The sequence below is a fragment of the Nelusetta ayraudi genome, unplaced genomic scaffold (genome assembly GCF_046127955.1).
Source record: "Nelusetta ayraudi isolate G7.1 ecotype Tasmania unplaced genomic scaffold, CSIRO-AGI_Nayr_v1 ptg000011l, whole genome shotgun sequence".
Taxonomy (NCBI): domain Eukaryota; kingdom Metazoa; phylum Chordata; class Actinopteri; order Tetraodontiformes; family Monacanthidae; genus Nelusetta; species Nelusetta ayraudi.
Window position 1 is genome coordinate 11,382,736 of NW_027466061.1, and position 21,350 is coordinate 11,404,085.

A 21,350-nucleotide genomic window follows, 5' to 3' on the forward strand; every position below is an offset into this window, starting at 1 on the left:
ACTAAAACCTTTCTGGAAGGAAGTACATGATCTGACTGTTGAGGTTGTGGATACCCCGCTGGACATTACACCGATACGGTACCTCTTCGGTACAGAACTGGACACGACATTGGACAGCACACGCAAGAAGAGGATTAACATAGTATCTAGATAGCAAAGAAATCTATTCCGCTTAACTGGAACCACCAAAGACCCCCATCATTTAATCTGTTTAAACAAATCTTAAGTAAAACTCTAAGATTGGAACAACGCACATATACCATAAAAAATAAAGGGGAAGTTTTCCGGAAGATATGGGAACCTTTTTATGAACCTTTGACACTACTATATCACAATGAGACTCGACATGCCTACTCAGAAGGATGAACTGTGACCATGGACTGATTTGATTTCATGTAGTATTTTATTTTTGTATTGTTGTTTTTTGTTGTTTGTTATTGTTTTTTCTTGTGGGTTCTCTTTTATGCTTCGTCTTATTTGTTTATCTGTCCCTTTTCCCTCATCTCCCTGTTTTTTTGTTTGATATGTGATTAAAACGTTCAAAATAAATAAAAAAAGATAATTGAAAAAAAAAAGTAGCTGAAAAAAAACACATGATGATCTGAGTTGAATGAAATTTCATTTATGACCCTCGCAACCATCCACTGCCTCGTTTTCTTTTTCTGCCGCCTCAGTTTCAGCTCTGATTCATCGCATGTCTCCCTTTTTAATTGGCAGTTTCCCGTCGTCAGGAAAATCTTCAGTTTTGGTCTGCAGCTCAGTGTGGAAGCTGCCAGATATGCTGCTGCTCCCAGCTCCCAGCTGGCTCCGTGGGTCATAATTGGGACCGTTTGTGGATCAGGTGGAATTCTGGGATTTCAGCCTCATGTAACAAAAGAAAGAAAGTAAGAGACAGATTTTCAAAACCATGTCATTTCTGTCATTTTTTTCTTTTCTCCATCCAGGAGGGCATTTCATCAACCTCTTCTTTTCCTCCTCCTACTTCTTCTCCCTCCTTCATTCCCTCCCCCCCTCCCAGAAAGTTCTGAGAAGGAAGAGGAGCTCAGTAACTTTCACCGCTTGACACATCGGCAGAACACGGAATATGCAACGGATAATTTCAGGATAACAAGAAAGGAACACGCAAACTGTAAGTTCGTCATGTATGTTACTCGTGTGAATGTGCCTCTTTAGATCCAGCGTCCACGTTGTGTGTTCTACTCATGACGGTGACCTCATGCAGGAAAAACACAGGCTGAAAGTGACAAACAAGAGGCTACAGTCGAGGAGCAAGTGTGTTTTCATCTTAAATTCACATTGTACAGATATAGACAGATAGACAGATATATAGATAGATAGATAGATAGATAGACAGACAGACAGGTACATAGATAGATAGATAGACTTTTCTTCCAAGTCTTCACTTATCTCATCATGTGCAGGGAGTCTTTGTGGACTTTAATGGTTGCATTAAATCAAAGTAGATAAAAACACCAATTTAAAATTCAGGATGCTTGTTCTTGTTTTTCATCTGTAACATTTTCTGAAGCTTTAAGTTTTTCCTGAAAAGACTCTTTTATGATATACACACATATATATATATATATATATATATATATATATATATATATATATACATATATATTATCCCCAATATCACTCCATTGTTCATAGAAAACGCCGGGTTGGCAGCAAACACATTGCACCACACAACTCCTCACAAACTTTCTGGTGTGCTGCAGAGACGAGATGAAGGTCACGAGGGTTCAGCAGATCCATGTGCTCTTTATGCTGCTGGTGGGCACCGGGCGCTGCCAAGTCAACCCAGGTATGGCTGGCACACGCACACACACACACACACACGCACACTTGTTTAATGCCTATGCGGTTTGTTCCCTGGAGACAGAGGTGAATATGATTCAGGATTCACTCTGCATGGTGGCAGCACGTGCCAGTGTGACAATCAGTGGTCTGACAGTGTCACTCAGTTCACGCCGATATTTCTGATATGAGCTTAAAATAACTCCTTCATATTCCTGCGGCAACAGTGTGTTGACCAAAGCAGTTTTGGGTGGGTGGGCGCAGATTGCAGGAATGTGTGTACGTGTGTGTGTGTGTGTGTGTGTGTGTGTGTGTGTGTGTGTGTGTGTGTGTGTGTGTGTGTGTGTGTGTGTGGTTAGCCTTCATATTCAGACGGTAAATAGAGCCTGAACAAGCAGACCTTTCACAAGCAGGGGGCATTTGTGGAAAAGGAAAAAAAGAAGAGTTAGAAATTTTGTAGGCGCGTTTACAGGTAACTCACTCACTCACTCACTCTCTCTCTCTGTCTCTCTCACTCACACACACACTCACACACACACCCAGTTGACTCTCCCACTTTATTTCCAGTGCAAAAAGGCTTATTTGTTCTGTCGCCGTCCCTCAGCCAAACGGCTGATGTTTGGCTGAGGGACGGCAAGTAAAACACAGAGCAGTGCTTTAACCAGCAGCTAGAGATGGTCAGTGTAAACAGCACACACTCGAGGGGAGGATGTTCGCGAGCAGACACACGCCGCGATCAGTCAATTACACGAGCAGCAAGATGACAAATCTGTCTTTGTCAAACTGTCGTATAACCTGGAACCTTGAATCACAGCAGGAAGGTCCTGCCAAAGGCTGAAAAATATCCGTCACGTGCAGGCTGATTAAAAGCCGTCCTTGGGCCTTCTTGGGCTTCCTTTTCATGTATATGCCGCAGAGCCTTCTGCCCAGACAGTGATGCCTCTGTTTGGCTTCTGAGGTCTTGCAGGGCTGCAGGAAAGGAGCTGAGGTGGAGGAAGAGAAGTGACCACTTCACACTGCATTCCTTACAGCCAGCGAAGGCATTTTTTTTCTATAAGGGGAAAAAGAAACAGCCTTGGACACGTGAACGCACATGGCCTCTTACATTTACGTATGCAAACACGTAGAGGCACATGATGTCGAAACGGGAGCTTCACGTGCATCAGTAACGGACCAGATGCATACGTGTGTATGTGATTGTCCCTTTATGTCAAAATTGCACTGTTTTTGTTTGTGTCCCCACTGTGCTTGCGCTTATGTGGAAATAAAAAGTATGTCCAAAGTAAAAATGTGTGTGTGTGTGTGTGTGTGGTGTGTGTGTGTGTGTGTGTGTGTGTGTGTGTGATAGAAATGTGCCGGTACCCCCTGGGGATGAGCAGTGGGCAGATCCAGGACGAAGACATCTCGGCCTCCAGCCAGTGGTCCGAGTCCACCGCAGCGAGATTTGGCAGGCATGTTGGAGGACGTACAGAATATTTGATTATTTTACTCCCCTCCCCCAACCCCAATTTGCTTAAGTTTGCGCAGTTTAAGGCTTATAACACAATATGACGTGTAGGGCTAACAAGAAGAAAACCTCTCTCTGCGTTGATCTCATGCAAACTTCTTCTTTGCTTCATTTTAACATGTAGAACTGTTGCTGCATTGAGTTGTTGTCCCTGTTTTTCTCTCCTAGTTTGATAGTTTTGCTGTTTTACAATTCTACAGCATCTTCTTCTGTCACCTCCACCCCTCTTCCTCCTCCTCCTCCTCCTCCTCAGACTTGACCTGGATAACGGTGATGGCGACGGTGCCTGGTGTCCTGCCATCACGTCAGAACCGGACGGCCTCAAAGAGTACCTGCAGGTGGACCTGCGCTCGCTGCACTTCATCACGCTGGTGGGCACCCAGGGCCGCCACGCCGACGGTATGGGGAACGAGTTCGCCCAGCGCTACAGGATCACGTACAGCCGCGACGGCGCCAACTGGGTGGGCTGGCACGACAGGAAGGAGCACCAGGTGAGTTGGACTGCGGATGGGTCGGTTCTGCCACGCATGAGAGCTTCTGTTGTTTGTCTCGGGTAAAGTAAAGACGAAGGCTGAGATGTGTTAGACCTACTTTTAAAAAAAACAGTCAAATCCAAGAGCAAAGTGGAGGCTGATAGCACATGAAATACAGAGCAGTTCAAAAAAACAAAGAAAAAAGTCTTTGGTGACGTGCTGCCATGTCAAGATTAATGTTGAAAAGCTTCAACATTAATCAACATTAATTTTTCAGCTGACTTCAAAAGTCAGTGCAGCATTGTGTGCACATTCTTATCAAACAGACACCTTTTACTCCCTCCACATCTCCATGTGCAGGTCATTGAGGGGAACAGAAACGCCTACGATGTGGTGCTGAAGGACCTGGAACCCCCCATCATCGCTCGGTTCGTCCGCTTCATGCCAGTGACGGACCACTCCATGATCGTGTGCATGAGAGTGGAGCTCTACGGCTGCCAGTGGTTGGGTCAGTTGTCGCCTCGTTTCACCTCCAGTTTAACCTCCTCAATCATGTTGCCCTGCAAACGTGCAATCTAAAAGTCCTCCGTCCTGCCCTCCGCAGATGGTCTGATGTCTTACAGCATTCCAGACGGGCACCAAATGATCTACAGAGGCCTGGATGTTTACTTTAATGACTCGGTGTACGATGGGCCAACAACTGCTGAAAAGTACGGCTTAAAAAAAACACCCCTGTCACGATGACCAGCAGGCGCTGGCTAACTCCGTGATCAGGCGTTTTAATACTTGTGCTTTCCACCTTGTCGCATCGACCCTGCCAGACTGACGAAGGGCCTCGGCCAGCTGACGGACGGCAGCTGGGGTCTGGACGACTTCCTCCACAGTCACATGTACGCAGCTTGGCCGGGTTACGACTACGTGGGCTGGAGCAACAAGAGCTTCCCCAAAGGTTACGTGGAGATGATCTTCGAGTTCGACCACGTTCGCAACTTCACCTCGATGAAGGTACGGTGCCTGCACAAGAGGGACATTTAAGGTCAGCAGTTAAAAATGAACCACACGGCGGACACATTCATCTTCAGGAGCTACTGCGGGTTCCCAACAAGATCAGATTCAATAGCCATTGAATCTGCCAAACACAAACCTGCACATTTTTGTGCAGTGTTTTTTTTTTTTTTTCAAAGACAGCAGTAACATAGCGAGACAAAATAGTCAGCTGTGGCAGCTCATTTCCACTGATTCTGACCGTTTTGAGGACACGGTGGTTAATTAGTGGCAAGATAACAGTTTTACCAATTAGACTCAGAACAGCATATCCATGGTGAAAAGTGATAATGACTAACAGACTACCATTCCATTGGATATATTCATAACCAGAACATTTGTATAAAAATCTCTCTCTCTCTCTCTCTCTCTCTCTCTCTCTCTCTCTCTCTTTCTCTCTCTCTCTCTCTTCTGTTCTGGCAAGTTAATGCTAATAAAAAAATGCATGCATGATTCCGAACACTTGATAATCAAACAGGTGGCGAAAATGAAAACGTGAACATGAGACATAACACAAGATAGAATTAATGTGATAATAATATGCGTGTAGAGGATTCCATCCTTGGCCTATGTGATGTAATTTTGAGAAAAAGGCTAATGGTACGTACTGAAGCTAACCACCAGGGGGCAGTCAGCACGTTGCTGCAGTCCTTTAATTTCCTCTTAGCTTAAGTAAACCTAATAACTGCTACACAGACCACCAAAAATTCATAAAAGGCATCAGTATCGTATCATTTGATTGTTGTTACTTTGACTGCTGCCTTCCACTGTTCTTTTTCTACATACACCACCACCCTTCCTCACCAGGTGCACTGCAATAACATGTTCAGCCGAGGCGTCAGGATTTTCCGGCAGGCAAGCTGTTACTTCCGGTCCAGTTCGGAATGGGAGGCTGACCCGGTGACTTTCAGGCCTGCTGCTGACCGGCTAAGCCAGATCTCCCGCTTCATCACAGTCCCCCTCGGTGATCGCACAGCCAGCGCCATCAAGTGCCGCTTCCACTTCAGCGACCTGTGGCTGCTGTTCAGTGAGGTGGCCTTCCAGTCAGGTGAAGTTCAATATAAGGGAGGATGGTCTTGGTGCCTGTGTTTCCTGAGTTAACATCCTTCAGGTCTTGTCTTTGTTCGTTCTCAGGATCAGCGGTTTACAACACGTCTCTGACTCTACATGGACATCCTACAAACACACTGCCAGGTTAGACGCTCAGTCATCTCTGTTTTTGTTTCAACTCAGTTGGAAAATAAGCAGACCTGAAATTGCTGACAGCCCGGTGGCGCGGAAAAATAATGCCACGAGGGCACGCATGTTGCGTTTGTGCGTGGCCTGCAGGAAATTAGTTCTAAACAAAACACTTCAGTTCTTCAATTATAAAAGCTATTATATTTTTACAGGATCATCCATCTATTGCCTTTGTTAATTAAACTGGAGTTTGTGTCACAAACACCACTGTGGCGTGCGTGATGGATCTCCAACAGGTCATATTGTCCAACGACATCGCTTCATGGATAAACAGTGCCCCCTGCTGGCGGAATCATTAACTACTGACCACAGGAATGAACGCAGCCGTTGTCATCAAATTTCAGCAGGACAACGCAATAACCTTGCTTTAATAGGAGACTGAGTGTGATGGATAGCCCTTGTCTTGTCGCTTAGGGGAGGATCCAACTCATAAAATAGACGACAGCAACACCAGGATCCTCATTGGCTGCCTGGTTGCAATCATTGCCATCCTATTGGCCATCATAGTCATCATCCTGTGGCGGCAGGTCTGGCAAAAGATGCTGGAGAAGGTGAGCAGCTATTAAACAAATGTTTTATTTGAATCGACATGAGGATGTTTGAGTTCACAGTGAAAATTAACATTCTTGGAACTATGACCTTTGAACGAGTTCCAGCTTTGCAAAACCATTGAACTTTTTGAGGACATTTAAACAGGCCGACAACCTCCTTGAAAATAATGTTGGCAAAGTTGCCCGTTGAAAAACTGCTTATTTAACCAACTCCACTCTTGCACCCTCAGGCATCCCGCCGCATACTAGACGAAGAGCTCACAGCCCGCCTGGCCTTCCAGACTCGGGCCTTTGCCTCCCACCACTCCTCCCTGAGCAGCGACGCCGAATCCACCTCCAACTCCACCTACGAGAGAATCTTCCCCCTCTGTGCCGACTACCAGGAGCCCTCACGCCTCATCAGGAGGCTGCCTGAGTTTGCACAGCTCAACAAGGACCTGGGTGAGATAAGCAACAAATCTGTGATGGCCAGAATGTCGGGAATAGCTTTTTAAAAAAAAGATTTCTTTCGTCAGGACCGAGCACCTCCAGTCGAGCCGTTGCAACTACTGCTTCAGAGAGTGCCCCCCACTATGCGGAGGCAGACATCATCAGCCTGCAGGAGTCCTCAGACGGCAGCACCCACTCCATCACTGGGGTTGACATCAATCTGTTCACCGGCGCCGATTCATCCATGCAAGAGTTTCCCAGACAGAAGCTCACCTTCAAGGAGAAACTGGGAGAGGGCCAGTTTGGAGAGGTGCACTCAGTTTTGTCGCTCCTATTGATTTTATGATCTTCAGACTTTCTTTGTGCCTGCGCCTGATTTATTTTTTATTGCTTTTAATCTAACAACCTTAATCACAGCTATTGCCTCGACTCCTCGGGGTAAATGCACGAGAGTGTGAAGGGTCAGGGCTGTGTGCTGATAAACAGTCCCACACAAGGAGATGGTCTGAAGCTCTCCTCAGTGTACAATGAAATTAAATAGTATTTCTCAAAACAGGTGCACTTGTGTGAGGCAGAGGGCATCCAGGACTTCCTGGTGGAGGACTTGTGCATGGGGGCACATAATGAGTCCTCTCTGTTGGTTGCCGTGAAGACGCTGCGGGAAGATGCAAACAAAAATGCCAGGTACAACCAGTTGGTGCAAGCGCCTCCATCTGGCCGTTGTGATTTCTCCAGTCATCCGATAAAGCGTTAAATTGATATCCTTCCTCCCCGTGCTGCAGGAACGACTTTCTGAAGGAAATTCGGATCATGTCTCGCCTGAGGGACCCCAACATTGTCCGTCTGCTGGCTGTGTGCGTGGACACAGACCCGCTGTGCATGATCACAGAGTACATGGAAAATGGCGACCTGAACCAGTTCCTGTGCAGCCTGAGACTTAAAGAGGCAGCCGATGAAGACAAGTCAGAAAACACAGATAGTGGGGGAAAGAGTATGGTGAGGTACGGTGACGTCTCTGCCTGTTTGCCTAACAGCTGCGTATCCTTGACTTATCCTTTAAATGTGTCTGCTCTCTTTGCCTTGCAGCTACAGTGAACTAATTGGCATGGCTGTGCAGATTGCATCTGGTATGAAGTACTTGTCCTCTCTCAACTTTGTGCACCGGGATCTGGCAACGCGCAACTGCCTGGTGGGTAAGAATTACACCATAAAGATTGCTGATTTTGGCATGAGTCGGAATCTCTACAGAGGAGACTACTACAGGATCCAGGGCCGAGCTGTGCTGCCCATCCGCTGGATGTCCTGGGAGAGCATCCTGCTGGTGAGTAGCAGCAAAGCACAAAATAAAGTCTGGAAAAAGGAAAAGAAGAATCATCAGGCCATATGATTGTTTTTTCCAGGGTAAGTTCACAATGGCAAGTGATGTGTGGGCCTTTGGTGTGACTCTGTGGGAGATTCTGACTCTGTGCAAGGAGCAACCTTACTCCCAGCTCTCAGACGAGCAGGTCATTGAAAACACGGGCGAGTTCTTCAGGGATCACGGCAAACAGGTGAGTCCAGCGTTTGCTTGAGGATTGTTTGTTTAAACCAACTCATATTCTCCCTGCATCTTTATCCTCACTGAGCACAATTTACTTTGAGATGTATCCTACGCTAATATATTGTCTCATGCTGCCAGGTGTATTTGCCAAGGCCACACAGATGCCCCGACGGTGTCTACAATGATCTCATGTTGAGCTGCTGGAGGAGGAATGCCAAGCAGAGGCCGAGCTTTCAGGATATACACACGAAGCTGATGGACAGTATGGCATAGTCATACTGCACACTTACTTCAGTTTTTGTTTTTTGTTTGTTTGTTTGTTTGTTTTTGGGGGGGTATTAAAAAATACCCCATGAACTGTTTTTACATGTTGGGTTTTTTACGTTTTTGTTTGCTCTAATGCTACAATGATGCTGTAAATAAAGAGGTATGAGGAGTTGACACACTTGAACTGAGCTTTATATTGTAGACACATTGCAAGGTAGAACTACCGGTATGTATTTATTGTTAGTGTTCTGTTATGTATTATTTCTATGTCATGCAAATTTACAAAAATAAAAATAGGATTTTGAAACACAAATGCAGACTTTAGAAGTGCCATATATAGTTCTGTAAAATGCACATTTATAAGAATGTACCAGGACATGAGATTTAGAAAAGAAATTCTTCCTTTATGTAAGTAAAACTCGAAAAGAATAATAGCCTATATTTGAATAAGACTTTTGTACACGAAAGCATTTTTTGTAAATATTTTTGTGTTTTTCTGAAATATAAACTCAATTCAATGACTTTTTTCGAGAGAGTTGGTTTTGAGTCCTGTCGCAATTTCACCCCGCCTCCACTTTAGGCCTCCTCGCTTTCCGTAAGACGAAGCTGATTGGCCAGCTGTTTGCTGACATCCAATCACACCAGGTCCCTGCTCGAACATAGGCTGAGGCGTTTGTCAGCGGCAATCGGACGATGGGCTGAACGTCACCGGTGTGGCTAAACTTTGGACTGGTTTGGAACCGGCTTCCAGTCTGCTTGTTCCACACCGCTCCGATCAGACATGGAGAAAGTTGTCATCGTAACCGGCGCCAACAGGTGGGTCCACTGTAGAAACGGACAAGCTGAGTGACTAAGCTAATGTGAAGCTAACTTGTAAGCGCTTGAATACGTTCGTAAACACGGTGTGGTCGGTGCTCCGTTTTAGGACAATCATGTATACCACCCGAATTATCTCCTTCACACAGCATAACCTAATTATTGTAATTGTCATTACCTGCAGCATCGTATTGCACTCGTAGGCGTAAGATGGAAGATTTGCTTTGAATGGTTTCTTTCATTAAACCTCAATATTGATACACCCTGGAAGTTATCTCCTGTGAAGTTGTCTTGCAAAACAGATAAAGTAGATTCGGTACCACGGCTAACTTCTCTCGTCAGGCTTCCACACTGCCTGTACTAATTATTCATTACTACTCATTCCTCTGTTAACACTTCTAGCGTAGTCTGTCTGATCGCACTGTGTTATACACTGGAGTGTTTGTTGACATGTCCCTGCTGTCTGTCATGTGCGTGTGGTCCTGCAGCGGCATTGGCCGGGCGCTGTGTGAGAGGCTGCTGATGGAGGACAGTGGTCTCCGCCTGTGTCTGGCCTGCAGGAACATGCAGCGGGCGGAGGCGGCCCGCTCGGCCCTGCTCACCTCCCACAGCCTCGCCAATGTGGACCTCCTGCAGCTGGATGTGGACTCTGCACAGTCAGTCCTCTGTGCTGCCCTAGAGATCAAGGCCAGGTACGGATGCATTGATTGTAAAGCTCAAAACCTGATGAAGGATTAGGATTGAAGAGAACCCACATTGTTTTTTGTTTTGTTTTGCAGGTACAACAGAATTGACTTTCTGTATCTAAATGCAGGAATTATGCCGAATCCTCAAGTGAATGTCAAAGCATTTTTTAAGGGTCTGTTTTCCAGGTAAAACTCCACTCACTCCCTTCCCTCGTTCACAAGTCATAATTCCAAGAATGTTCTCGGCTCCTCTATCGTCTTGTGCTTCAGTATAATAGTGCACCCTCACTGCAGGAATGTTGTGCACATGTTTGCCACCGCAGAGGGCCTCCTCACTCAACAGGACCTCCTCAACTCAGATGGTCTGCAGGAGGTTTTCGCCACCAATCTTTTTGGACACTTTCTCCTGGTACATCCCAATCTGCATCTTCAGATGGCTGCAGAAAAATCAGGTGTTAAACAACCAACATGTGGGGTTTAATGGAAAGCAGGATGCACAGTTTTTCTTAATCTCCTCCTGTTTGGGAGGTATTGTGTTCAGTGCCTGCCTGGGTCAAACCAAAGACTACAAAGATGGTATCTATTGCCTCCCTGCTTGGCACTCAGTATCAGGATTTGGACTTTTGGGCTTTAGATTACCCAACAGTTCCCGAGCACAGCACCGCTGCTGCTCATTACTCCCTCAGGGGAGGGGAGGGGAGGGGTCAAATGCAGAGGGTAAATGTCCCATCCTTGACTAGGAAGATGATTAGGACACTGCACTTTGAAATAACAATATTGTTTTCAGCCGACACATGACTGTTGTTATACCAGTGTTTACAACATGTTATTCCTCTTTATACGCCATAGATCAGAGAACTGGAGCCGCTTTTGTGTGCGACTGGTCACACCTCCAGGGTAGTGTGGACCTCCTCCAGTAATGCCCGTCGGTCTGCCTTCAGCATGGACAACATACAGCACAGAAACGGGTCAGAACCGTACAGCTCCTCCAAGTATGCATCAGACCTGCTCAGCCTGGCACTCAACAGACACAAAAATAGCCAGGTTAGTCTGTCTTCTTTGCTTCTATTTTATACATGAGCTTAAAACTGTGGAGGAGTGTGTACATTTAGAAGTTTAAACATTAAGAGAACAGAATAATAAAATAATACCAACATTATGATTTAAAGAAGCTTCATGTTCCTCGTCAGTCGGGAGCGTCTTGTCAACTAAATGTTGTCCTCTCATTGTGACAGGGGCTGTTCTCCTCAGTCATTTGTCCAGGATTGGTGATGACTAATCTGACCTATGGGATCCTCCCCTCCTTTATGTGGTCCCTCATCATGCCCATCATGTACCTGGTTGGTGTTTTTCATCACCTGTTAAACACTGTACTGCACTTTGAATTAAACTATTGTATGTATTGTCACATTTTGTCTGTTTATGTGCCCTGCAGATTAGATTCTTCACCAACACATTCACACTCACACCCTACAATGGAGCAGAAGCGCTGGTATGGTACCATAGCCTTTTGGTTGCATGAAAATAGAGCCTGCATGTGTGTATTTATTGATATCATCAATATAGTTTGCTTTTTCTTTTTTTTTTCTTTTTTTGCACTTCTCACAGCACTGGCTGTTTCTTCAAAAGCCAGAGTGTCTGGATCCAAGAGCTAAATACCACAGTTTGACATCAGGACTGGGAACAAACTACACTCAGCCTCGACAGGTGGGTGCAAGCACATTTCCACCTTGATCAATATATAATTCAAATAAACTGATTTTTTTTTTTCTCTCTTAACCCTTTTATGTTTCAGATGGACATTGACGATGAAATGTCTGAAGTACTTTTCTCAAAACTTTTAGAACTTGAAGAAGAGGTCAGATGTAAACAAAGAGAGGAAAGGAGAGAAAATGCTGGCAGGGAAGCAGGGTCACAGTGTGGTGGGAAAACAACATATTTTTAATAAAACACTTACTCTTTATGGTAAAAGAAAAAAAAGGTGTGCTGTTATTATTGCCTAATGTGAAATTTTGTTTTGCATTGCCTTTGCGTTGTACCTGCTTCACATTTCATTGTTAAATTATAACTTCTGAAAAACACAACACTTTAAATTGAATAATTGTGCCAGTGACAACTAAGCTAAGAGGCATTAGCATTTCAGTGAAAACCTTTTCATGTGTCTGCGCAACCCCTTTGAATAACTTTTCAGCTGAGTTTTCCAGGGATGTTTCTTTAAACTGTGCCCACTGGGGCCCAAGGCTAAATATGGTTGATCGTCAGAAAGGTGTACTTTCAACTAATCAGCTGACAGCAGCACCATGATATCATAAGATCTTGTCTTGCAAGAGAGAGCATGTTCTCTGTTTCACATCTCAGTGAATAGTTAAACCTCAGGTGGTAACTACACTCTGGTTGATGACAGTGTTTAGCAGGAATCCTAAGAAGCGTTTTAAAGATGAGAATTCTTTCCCACGAGAATCTGAGAAGACAGTGTTGAATGGTGCATGGGTTCTATATAAAATCATGAGGCTGTAAATTGTCTTAATTGAATAAAGCGCCTCTGAGTCATGTGAGAGATCAATGACCAGCAGAGGTCTCGAGTTGCTGACGTCCGGTTGTCATGGAGGAACCACCGTGTACTTGACTGCAGGCAGGATCGTGTTACTTCATCACCAGGCCTCCTTTACAACCCAAAGCTGTCAAGTAGCCATTAAGACCAGCAGCAGCTGTCATCCATAGCTCATCGTCCCAGTCATCAGGGTGGACTGCTGACAGCTCATAAAGTAAACTGATGTGAGCCAACTGAGGGGGAGAAAACAAAACCAGTTCAAATACTGAACCTGTGAGATGTTTAAAACATCCAGATATTACAAAACTCACTCATTATTCATCGCCTCCTCCAGGAAATGTCAGCCTTCATAACTTGGAGGTTTACCTTTTTGCCTATTTTGTTTGACATACACTCCAGAGTTGGTTTTATTTTCAATATAGAAACTGGCAAAAGCTAGGAAAAAAAAAAAAAAAATTTAGATGAGAATATAAACACTTTTCAGAAAAGAAAATGTTTTTTTTTAAAAAATAGTTTATACATGGTGACGTTAGTGAATTCTCGAACAGATTCTTTATTCTGTTACTAGAGCATGATAAGGCTTTTCAAGAAAGACCACATGGGGGAGATTTTGTCAATGTGCGCTGGACGAAGTTGCCAGCAGCTGCAGTAGCAGCACGCCTCTTTTGGCCACAAACGCACTGTTGCTGCTTTTTTAAACTCACAAATCCCACTTAATCTTATGATACCAGTGTCTGTAGTATCAGCAGTCACAGCTGCGCATCAAATACTGACCATGTCATTTGTGGAGTTTTTTGACAGGAGGCCTAATTAGGCTGTAACAGTGAGCACAGTGTCACAAAGAGACATTTATTAGTTGTGTGATACAAAACACACCAAAATGTATATAAAACGTTATTTAGCAATGAAATGCTGTATTTTTAAGAGTGTTATAAGATTGTTGATTGATGCAATATTAAAACAGTGTGGTTGTTTGTTGTTGTTTTTATTAAGACTTCAAAGAGCAGTTTCCATGTTAATTCTGAAGCACGCGGATTATTCTCGGGCGACATGAAAGCCACGTCGTTACATAATGTAAATAAAAACATTAAAGCTGCCGTGCGTTCACATTGGTGCGCGCCGCACAATGTCCCGGATGGTGCTCGCACCGGAAGAGAAGGGGTAGCTCTCCCAGCCATCTTGTGGCAGCATCCAGCGAATTGTTCGCATCAAGCCTCGTAGAATCGGAGGTGAATCCCGCTGAAGGGGCGCCATCATGCCCGGACACCTGCAAGAAGGCTTCGGCTGCGTCGTGACCAACCGGTTCGACCAGTTATTGGACGACGAGTCGGACCCGTTCGAGGTCCTCAAGGCCGCCGAGGCCAAGAAGAAGGAGGGGGCCGCTGCTGGCTCCACCAAAACCGCGGCTCAAGCCGCCAAGCAGCCGAAGAAGGAGTCGCAGAAGGACAGGAAGAACCCGCTGCTGGACAAGAAGGAGGACTCCCAGCCCCCGGTGCCGCTTAAGAAAGAGGGTAAGCACGTCCGCTGCCTCCTTCTGTTTCTTTGCCGTGCGGGTTTTTTTGTTGTTTTTTTTTAATTCGGTCTATTATTTATTTATTTATTTTAATCGCTCGTGCAGCATCCGTTAGCTGAGCGCCGTTAGCTGCTGCCGCCGCCGCCGCTGCCTGTCACTGCGAATCATGATGAGGTCAAGGGCTCCGGCTGCGGGACTGACTAGCCAGACCACAGGGGGGGTGGGGGGGTCGTCTTTGGTCGGTGGCGCATCGTATCCACCTGCCGGGGCTGGACAGGGATGTTTTTAACACCAGCAGCATCCGAGCAGGTGGAAGGTTGGAGGGCGGCTGGTGTCGCTTCGCTCGCCTGCCTGCCTGATGGATGCGTCGTGCCCGCTGGCTGGAGGCTTCGCGCAGCGGCTGTTGCGCAGCTCCGTGAGCGGCTGCGGGCTCCGCGAATCGACTGCGCAGGATGGCAGCCAGGGGCAGACGGCTCTTTGTTTGGCTCTGTCGCCTCGCCGCCGGCTCGGTCCATTCTTAAACCGTGGCGCTCACAAATAAGAGTAGCGAGTGTAAATATTCAGTTAATTATTAAGATGGCTGTGTGGGGGGTGGGTAGGTGGTCTGCACTCTGAGGAGTCTGATGGTTCGCATGGCATTTAGCCTCTTGTTTCTTGCTCACGCATGTGCAGATTCAGCTGTTTTGCTTCTTGTGTTTTTGAGTGTCAAACAAGAGACCAGAGCTGGAACACTGGGGAAGCAGCGATCCTGAGAGCACAATCCGTCTTGTGCTCCTGTTGATAGTCTTTGTTTACCCTCCCCTCCCCCTGTGATGGCTAGGCATCAGGCGAGTGGGCCGGAGACCGGACCAGCAGGGCCAGCCCGGCTTCCAGCACCAGGGCGGCCAGGGCGGCCAGGGCGAAGGGGGGCGCTCAGGAGACAAGAGGCCGGACCGGAGACCCCCGCGTGAGCGCCGCTTCGAGAAGCCTGCCGAGGACAAGCCTGAAGGAGGCGGAGAGCTCCCTGCAGACAAGTGAGTGCACTTGACTTCACAGGCAGGCTGCCTGCTCCAGTGTACAGTTGTGTACTTACATAATATACATACATCCATAGGAATATGCTTGAATCAGATGTTTAGTCATGTGTTTCGGTGCTGGGCTAAATGTGAGTATCGATGTTTGTCAGCAAGTGTTCTTAAGGGCGCGTAGCAATAATTCACTCTGTGTTTGTTCCCCGCCAGGCCTTTTGGAGACCGGCCCCCGAGAGGGCGTGGTGGCGGCCGAGGTGGGCGTGGTGGAAGAGGACGGGGCATGGGCCGAGGAGACGGCTTTGACTCCCGCGGAAAGCGCGACTTCGACAGACACAGCGGCAGCGACAAATCGTGAGTTTGAGTCTGATCTGAGCTCCTCACTGTCGTTGAGAGGGACCGTCCTCGACGGCCGTGGGTTCCCCCAACACTTACTGTGGGTTGTTGTCAGCTGCGTTAGAAACAAGCAGCGTATTTAGCCCTGTGTTGACAGCCTCCAACAGAAACGTAGGTTCAGATTCATGCTAAACGTTTTTCTTTGCTGGTTCTTCGACGCGTTTGGACAGAGACAAAAACAAAGCAGTGTCACCAGTAGAGTCAACATATGCCTGGGCCTGTCGTCATTAACCAGGATGAGGTGACAAAGTGGTGTCAGTCGGAACCTTCAGTTTTACTCCACACTTTTTGAGTGTGGAAGGACATTCATCATATTTGAGGACTGAAAGCACATTTTATGATAATAGCTTTAACTCAATACAGATGTGCCGCTTCCTCTCCCTTCACTGCAGCAACCAGAAGACCGAGGAGAAGCGCGGTGGCAGCGGCTCAAACAACTGGGGCAACGTGAAGGATGAAGCGAAGTGAGTTCTTGAGAAATGACACACAGCTCGTCTGCGTAGTTGTAAGTTTTAAAATGTTTTCAGACAAGTTCTGCCTGTTTTTAATCTCAAGGGGATGTTGGGGGGGAAATGTACTTCACACAATGGGAGGTGCTGCACGTATATGACAAGGTGACCCTGTGTTTCTGTGTCCAGTGAAGCTGAACAGACCGCAGCCCCCGAGACGACTCCAGAGGGCGAGGAAAATGCACCTGCTGGCTCTGAGAACAAGTGAGTGTCCATTCAGAGGGTCAGTGAGGAAACCAGTGTCCAACAGCACAAAGACAAGTGGTCCAAATAGCATCTCTCTGTGCATATTCCTTGCAAAGCTGCGGTGCAAATTGGATAAACATTGTCTCTGACCTCTTGGCCACCAAGATTAGAGAGTGCGTTCTGATAGGGCGCTAAGAGGATTGGCCATTTTGAGGTTTGTGGCCCAGCATTGTTGTGTGTCGGCTCTGCAGGGAGAACGAGGTGGAAGAGGTGAAAAATGAAGGCCCCAAAGAGATGACCCTGGACGAGTGGAAGGCCATGCAGGACAAGGAGCGCACCAAGGTGGAGTTCAACATCCGCAAGCCCAACGAAGGAACTGACAGCCAGTGGAAGAAGGGCTACGTGCTGCACAAGTCCAAGAGTGAAGATGTGAGTCTGTCGTGTCGGCGTAGCACGGACGTGTCTTGAGGCACTGCCCCTTTTTTACAGTAATAAGAAGGGGGGGGGAAATGATTCAAAGTCTGACTAGGATGTAAATTATCTAAAGTTTGCACATGAGCTCTGGCTCATCCCATCCTGTAACACCACTGAGACCAGGCATGGGAGAACTACGGCCCGGGGACCATATGCAGCCTGTTAAGCTTTTTAATCCGGCCCACCGAAGCCGTTCGTCCATTTTTTTTTTACTGTTTCAAGAGTCATTTCGATAAAGAGCTGAATACCAGGGGGCTTCACTGGCAGATATTTTGTTAAAACGCTCTTGTTCCTTTTCAGTTGACATTAAAGCAAAAGGTTTTCTCCTCATGCCATGATATATTTGTCCTCCTATGAGGTCGGTCACCAAACACTGCATCCATCTGCTGCTGCTCTGGCCCCCCCTGTCACATTATACAACTCATTGCGGCCCACCTATCAAATAGTTTGCCCACCCCTGACTTAGACAACAGGCTCATGCTGCCTGTGTCGACTGCTCAGGCTCCTCCTCTTCTTCCCTTATCACGTTCTGATCAGCAAGGTTGGTTCTGATTCAGACGTTGACTGAGTATTTGACTTGGATTTTTTTTTTTTGGGGTGGTGATGGCTTGTCTGAATAGATGCCACATAAAGAAAATGTATGGACACACAAAGCCATGTTTACAGTCTGCAGGCTGTTGTAGGTGCGATTTCAGGTGGACCAGCCGCACCCCGGCCATAGCAGAGAGAAATAATCCCAGCACGGAATAAGCAGGTACAATTTTTATGGCAAAAGATGATGATGATGATGATTTAACATCTTTTCTTTTCAGAGGCCTGTTGGTGCACTGATTGAAACTGCAGACACGGAGGCAGAGGCACCCTCTCTGTTCAAGGTGCCCGCAGCTCTCAACTCACTCTTTCGTCTCCCAAATTGTCAATGAGGACGTTCAGCGTTTGTCATTTTCAGACCTTACCTGACTAACATACCTTCCTCTGTCCCAGCAGGCCAACCCCGATGAATCCAGCGACCACCACTTCCGCAAACCAGCCAATGACATCACTTCCCAGCTGGAAATCAACTTCGGAGACCTGGGCCGCCCCGGCCGCGGGCGCGGGGGAGCTCGCGGCGGAAGGGGAGGCCGCGGCGGGGGAGGCAGCAGGCCGGCACGTGGTGGCGGACGCCCCGACAAGGTAACAATGATAAGAGCCACTGCTGCTGACAGCAAAGGTTTAGTGTCGCACACTGGGGGATCTTTTTTTTTTACTCATCCAACCTGAATGGGCTGTGAAAGCACCGACTCCGAAAACACGGAAACTCTGAAATAACAGAAGAGTGTAAAAGCAACAAGACTGACCTCAGAGCTGTGGTGGAGGGAGTCAGGCAGCACCCAGGGCAGAGGGCAACAATAGAATAGAGGATAGAGATTTGAATGCGGGAAGCAAACTCATTCTCAATTCTAGAAATTCAGACGTGACGTTGAAAAAACAGGCAATACCTGCCATCAGTGAATCTTATTATGTAAAATGAATTATACTGACTGTTGCCGCTCAATTCTGAAAATCAGCCCCTTTGTTATGTCACAAAGGGCACTGTGACCTCTGCCGGGTTAGTCACAACACCTCCAGCCAGGCTTTGGCTCCACCCTCCGAGACTCACTGTGGCCTCCCGTCTTTGTCCCAATCATGCTGAAGGTGCAACACCAAAACCACCTCAGTCCACAAGCTAGAACTGAGGGTTTTTACAGGAGGCAGCCAAAACAAGTGTTTGATGCCACAGTCAAAATTATTCCAGTATTTCATTTTTTGTATTAAATTCTCTTTTTAGTACAGATTTTTAATACTTAAAAACCATATCAGAACTAGAAGGTCACTGGCTCAATACGAGATGAACTGCTGAAGTTGCACCCTGTAAAATCGGAGACTAATTCTTCCGGTCCTTGTTATTGTGTGTCCAGGCCAGCGGAGTGTCGGTGCCCAACGTGGATGATCCGGAGGCCTTCCCCGCGCTGGCCTGAAGGTTCCTTTTCCACCAACAGTCCACCTTCCAGCCCTTCCGGGGCCCCCCTCCTCTACGAGGCTTGCATGCTTACCACATCTTCAAGTATATAAGAAAACAGAGGGGAAAAAAGACTGTCATCCCATACCACTCACACCACCAGAGGACTAAAACGTTTTACCTGATTTTACCTGTTTTAAAGGAGAACAAATGACAAAAAAGGTGAAAAAAAAGGACCTCTTGTTACACTGAAGTTTTGTATTTGGGAACATGAAAGCAGGGATGTTTTCATACTTTTTTTTCAGAGATTATGCATACTTCATTGATATATATATATATTTTTTGTGCTGCTTGAATTTATGCATTTCTGCGATTAGGTTGAAGGGTGAGATCTCCTGCCCCCACAAAGCTTCTGTGCTTTTTCTGCCCTCATGACGTGAGCTCAGTGTTTATGGGGGTCATTTTAGACAAGTCTGTGTACTGGAGTCCCTCCCCATCCCAGTAACACACACACACACACACACACACTCGCCCTTTCCACACAGACGGCCCTAGGCAGCTTTCATAGCCCTCTCAGCCGCCTCACTGTTGTGTCTGAGTGCGGCTGATGTGGGTTCAGGGCTTGGAGTTGGGAAACCAACTAGCCAGCTACAGAGGTAGCATCAGAGGCAACATCTCTGATAGCTTCTGAGGCAGCTTGCTGTGTGAGAAGGGCTACACACACACACACATACTGTGCATACTGATGTGGTAGCACTACACTACATAGGACACTTGTGCTAGGTATCCGACCATGCATTTAAAGTGTAATTGCTCTGATTCCCTCCCCCGCACCCCTGGCTGACGAGGCACAGTTTCACAGTTTCAGGATGGGTACGCAGGCAAGTGACCTACAGCTTGGTATTTTTCTGCTTGTCGTGCAGTGAAAGTGAACGCCTCATCCTTTATTTGATAGTTTGCCTTTATTTTTGGACCAGTGGTTAGTAATGCTTTGTGCCCCCTGATCCAGTCGTGCTACCTGTTTGTTTTTGTTTTTCTTTCAGGGTGTCCCAGGGCCCAGTGTGTATCTGTAGGCTGGTCCTCGTAGGTCATACAGACTGTACTACATGTCATTTCAGGACCACTAAGCAAATATTGTATTATTATTTTTGTTTTGTTGAGTTTTGCGTGCGTGCGTGCGTGCGTGCGTGTGTGTGTGTGTGTGTGTTTGGTTGAATGAGGAGCGAGTGAATTTCGCAGCTAGTTACTTAGAGTTTAAGTATTTTCCTCTACTGTGAACTTGCCGTCCTCAAGACACGCCGCAAGTTCCCGTCTTCTGAGAAGTGATTGTCGAAATCTAGGCGAGGACGATAGCTAGACCGTGGACATATCTTGCTTTTACAGTATCTGTAAAGTCTCTCCGATCTCAAAGCACTTGGTTCTGTCAGCACTAGTCCTCTGAAGATTGTGCCCCTTCCTTCCTGTAAACCATTACTGTGTTCTTATGTTTTATTTTTTTGTTATTGTTTTGTTTTTGTTTTTTTTTTCTATTTCACCAGTGCAGCAGCACCAATGCATACTTTGTCTGAAATAAATACCTGCAGTCATTGTGGAGCAATCATAAGCTACAGAATGTAATGTAAGCTGACGATGCTTCGAGCCACCTGTATCAGCATTGCAAGTGAGCAGTTTTCTTTTGAGCCAATTTACTATGTGGGTAGGGTACAATGGGTGGGGGAGGGGTTTGAAGACAGTGGGGTTAATTTAAAGCTTTACACGTGCTCTGCAAAGACTCACCGGTGATGCGCTGATACAGACGGCTCAGGCAGTTTCCTCGTAGGACTGTTTGAGCCACATGACAGTGAAGTTTTTCTCTGCAAACATCCCTGTTCTAATAAATTGCTTTAGAGGTGTTACATGTACCCACTGGCTGTTGCACTCATTTCACTTTTTGTTTATGTAAATTGACCTATTGCTATGATCTTGATTTTGAAATTAGTCAATAAGAAACACCAGCTGCCCAGTGAACAGAAAGAAGGTGAACTGAACGGTCCTTCAACTCCAAAGAACTCTCGTGGACATGTTGTGACCCACACATGGAAATAGAGAATAGAACTAGCCAACTCGGTGTCTTTTGCTCATGGTCACGTTAAAGACCGGTTTACAGCTGAAGAAACAATTCACTGCCATATAACCAAATTGTGTGTAGTAAAATTATTTTTCCTATTAGACACTTTGAACATGCAGTTTGGAGAGTGGAGCAAACACTTGGACAGGCGAACCTGTAAAAACCTTGAGGTAGAAATGGAGAATATTCTTTTGTGACAGCTCAGTGTCCCAACCTGACTAGTCATCATCGTGATTGGCCGAGACGCCTGTCTGTCAACCTCGTATGAAGCAACCAC

General features: G+C 46.4%; 3 protein-coding genes across 5 annotated transcripts; all 3 read left to right on the top strand.

Annotated features, from left to right (window-relative positions):
• Positions 1-1,698: 1,698 nt before the first annotated feature.
• Positions 1,699-9,341, top strand: LOC142884207 (discoidin domain-containing receptor 2-like). The gene is made up of 16 exons (XM_076019725.1): positions 1,699-1,807; positions 3,149-3,251; positions 3,561-3,798; positions 4,141-4,288; positions 4,385-4,490; positions 4,602-4,785; positions 5,632-5,872; positions 5,959-6,018; positions 6,478-6,614; positions 6,845-7,055; positions 7,130-7,353; positions 7,600-7,727; positions 7,826-8,044; positions 8,130-8,364; positions 8,444-8,593; positions 8,722-9,341. Exons 1-16 carry the CDS (start codon positions 1,729-1,731, stop codon positions 8,854-8,856), a joined length of 2,598 nt encoding a protein of 865 aa, XP_075875840.1. The 5' UTR covers positions 1,699-1,728; the 3' UTR covers positions 8,857-9,341.
• A 167-nt stretch (positions 9,342-9,508) lies between these two features.
• Positions 9,509-12,330, top strand: LOC142884919 (3-keto-steroid reductase/17-beta-hydroxysteroid dehydrogenase 7-like). Of its 2 annotated transcripts, none has more exons than XM_076020900.1 (9): positions 9,509-9,666; positions 10,155-10,358; positions 10,446-10,538; positions 10,647-10,761; positions 11,202-11,396; positions 11,588-11,692; positions 11,788-11,844; positions 11,961-12,059; positions 12,148-12,330. In XM_076020900.1, exons 1-9 carry the CDS (start codon positions 9,632-9,634, stop codon positions 12,295-12,297), a joined length of 1,053 nt encoding a protein of 350 aa, XP_075877015.1. In that variant the 5' UTR covers positions 9,509-9,631; the 3' UTR covers positions 12,298-12,330. The 2 variants fall into 2 exon arrangements, with proteins under 2 accessions (XP_075877015.1, XP_075877016.1); XM_076020901.1 differs by having other exon boundaries at positions 11,982-12,059.
• A 1,675-nt stretch (positions 12,331-14,005) lies between these two features.
• Positions 14,006-20,867, top strand: serbp1b (SERPINE1 mRNA binding protein 1b). 2 transcript variants are annotated; one of them, XM_076020898.1, is made up of 9 exons: positions 14,006-14,414; positions 15,237-15,429; positions 15,637-15,777; positions 16,212-16,283; positions 16,458-16,532; positions 16,766-16,943; positions 17,801-17,863; positions 17,973-18,161; positions 18,926-20,867. In XM_076020898.1, exons 1-9 carry the CDS (start codon positions 14,159-14,161, stop codon positions 18,983-18,985), a joined length of 1,227 nt encoding a protein of 408 aa, XP_075877013.1. In that variant the 5' UTR covers positions 14,006-14,158; the 3' UTR covers positions 18,986-20,867. The 2 variants fall into 2 exon arrangements, with proteins under 2 accessions (XP_075877013.1, XP_075877014.1); XM_076020899.1 differs by having other exon boundaries at positions 14,007-14,414; positions 17,976-18,161.
• The last annotated feature ends 483 nt before the right edge of the window (positions 20,868-21,350 follow it).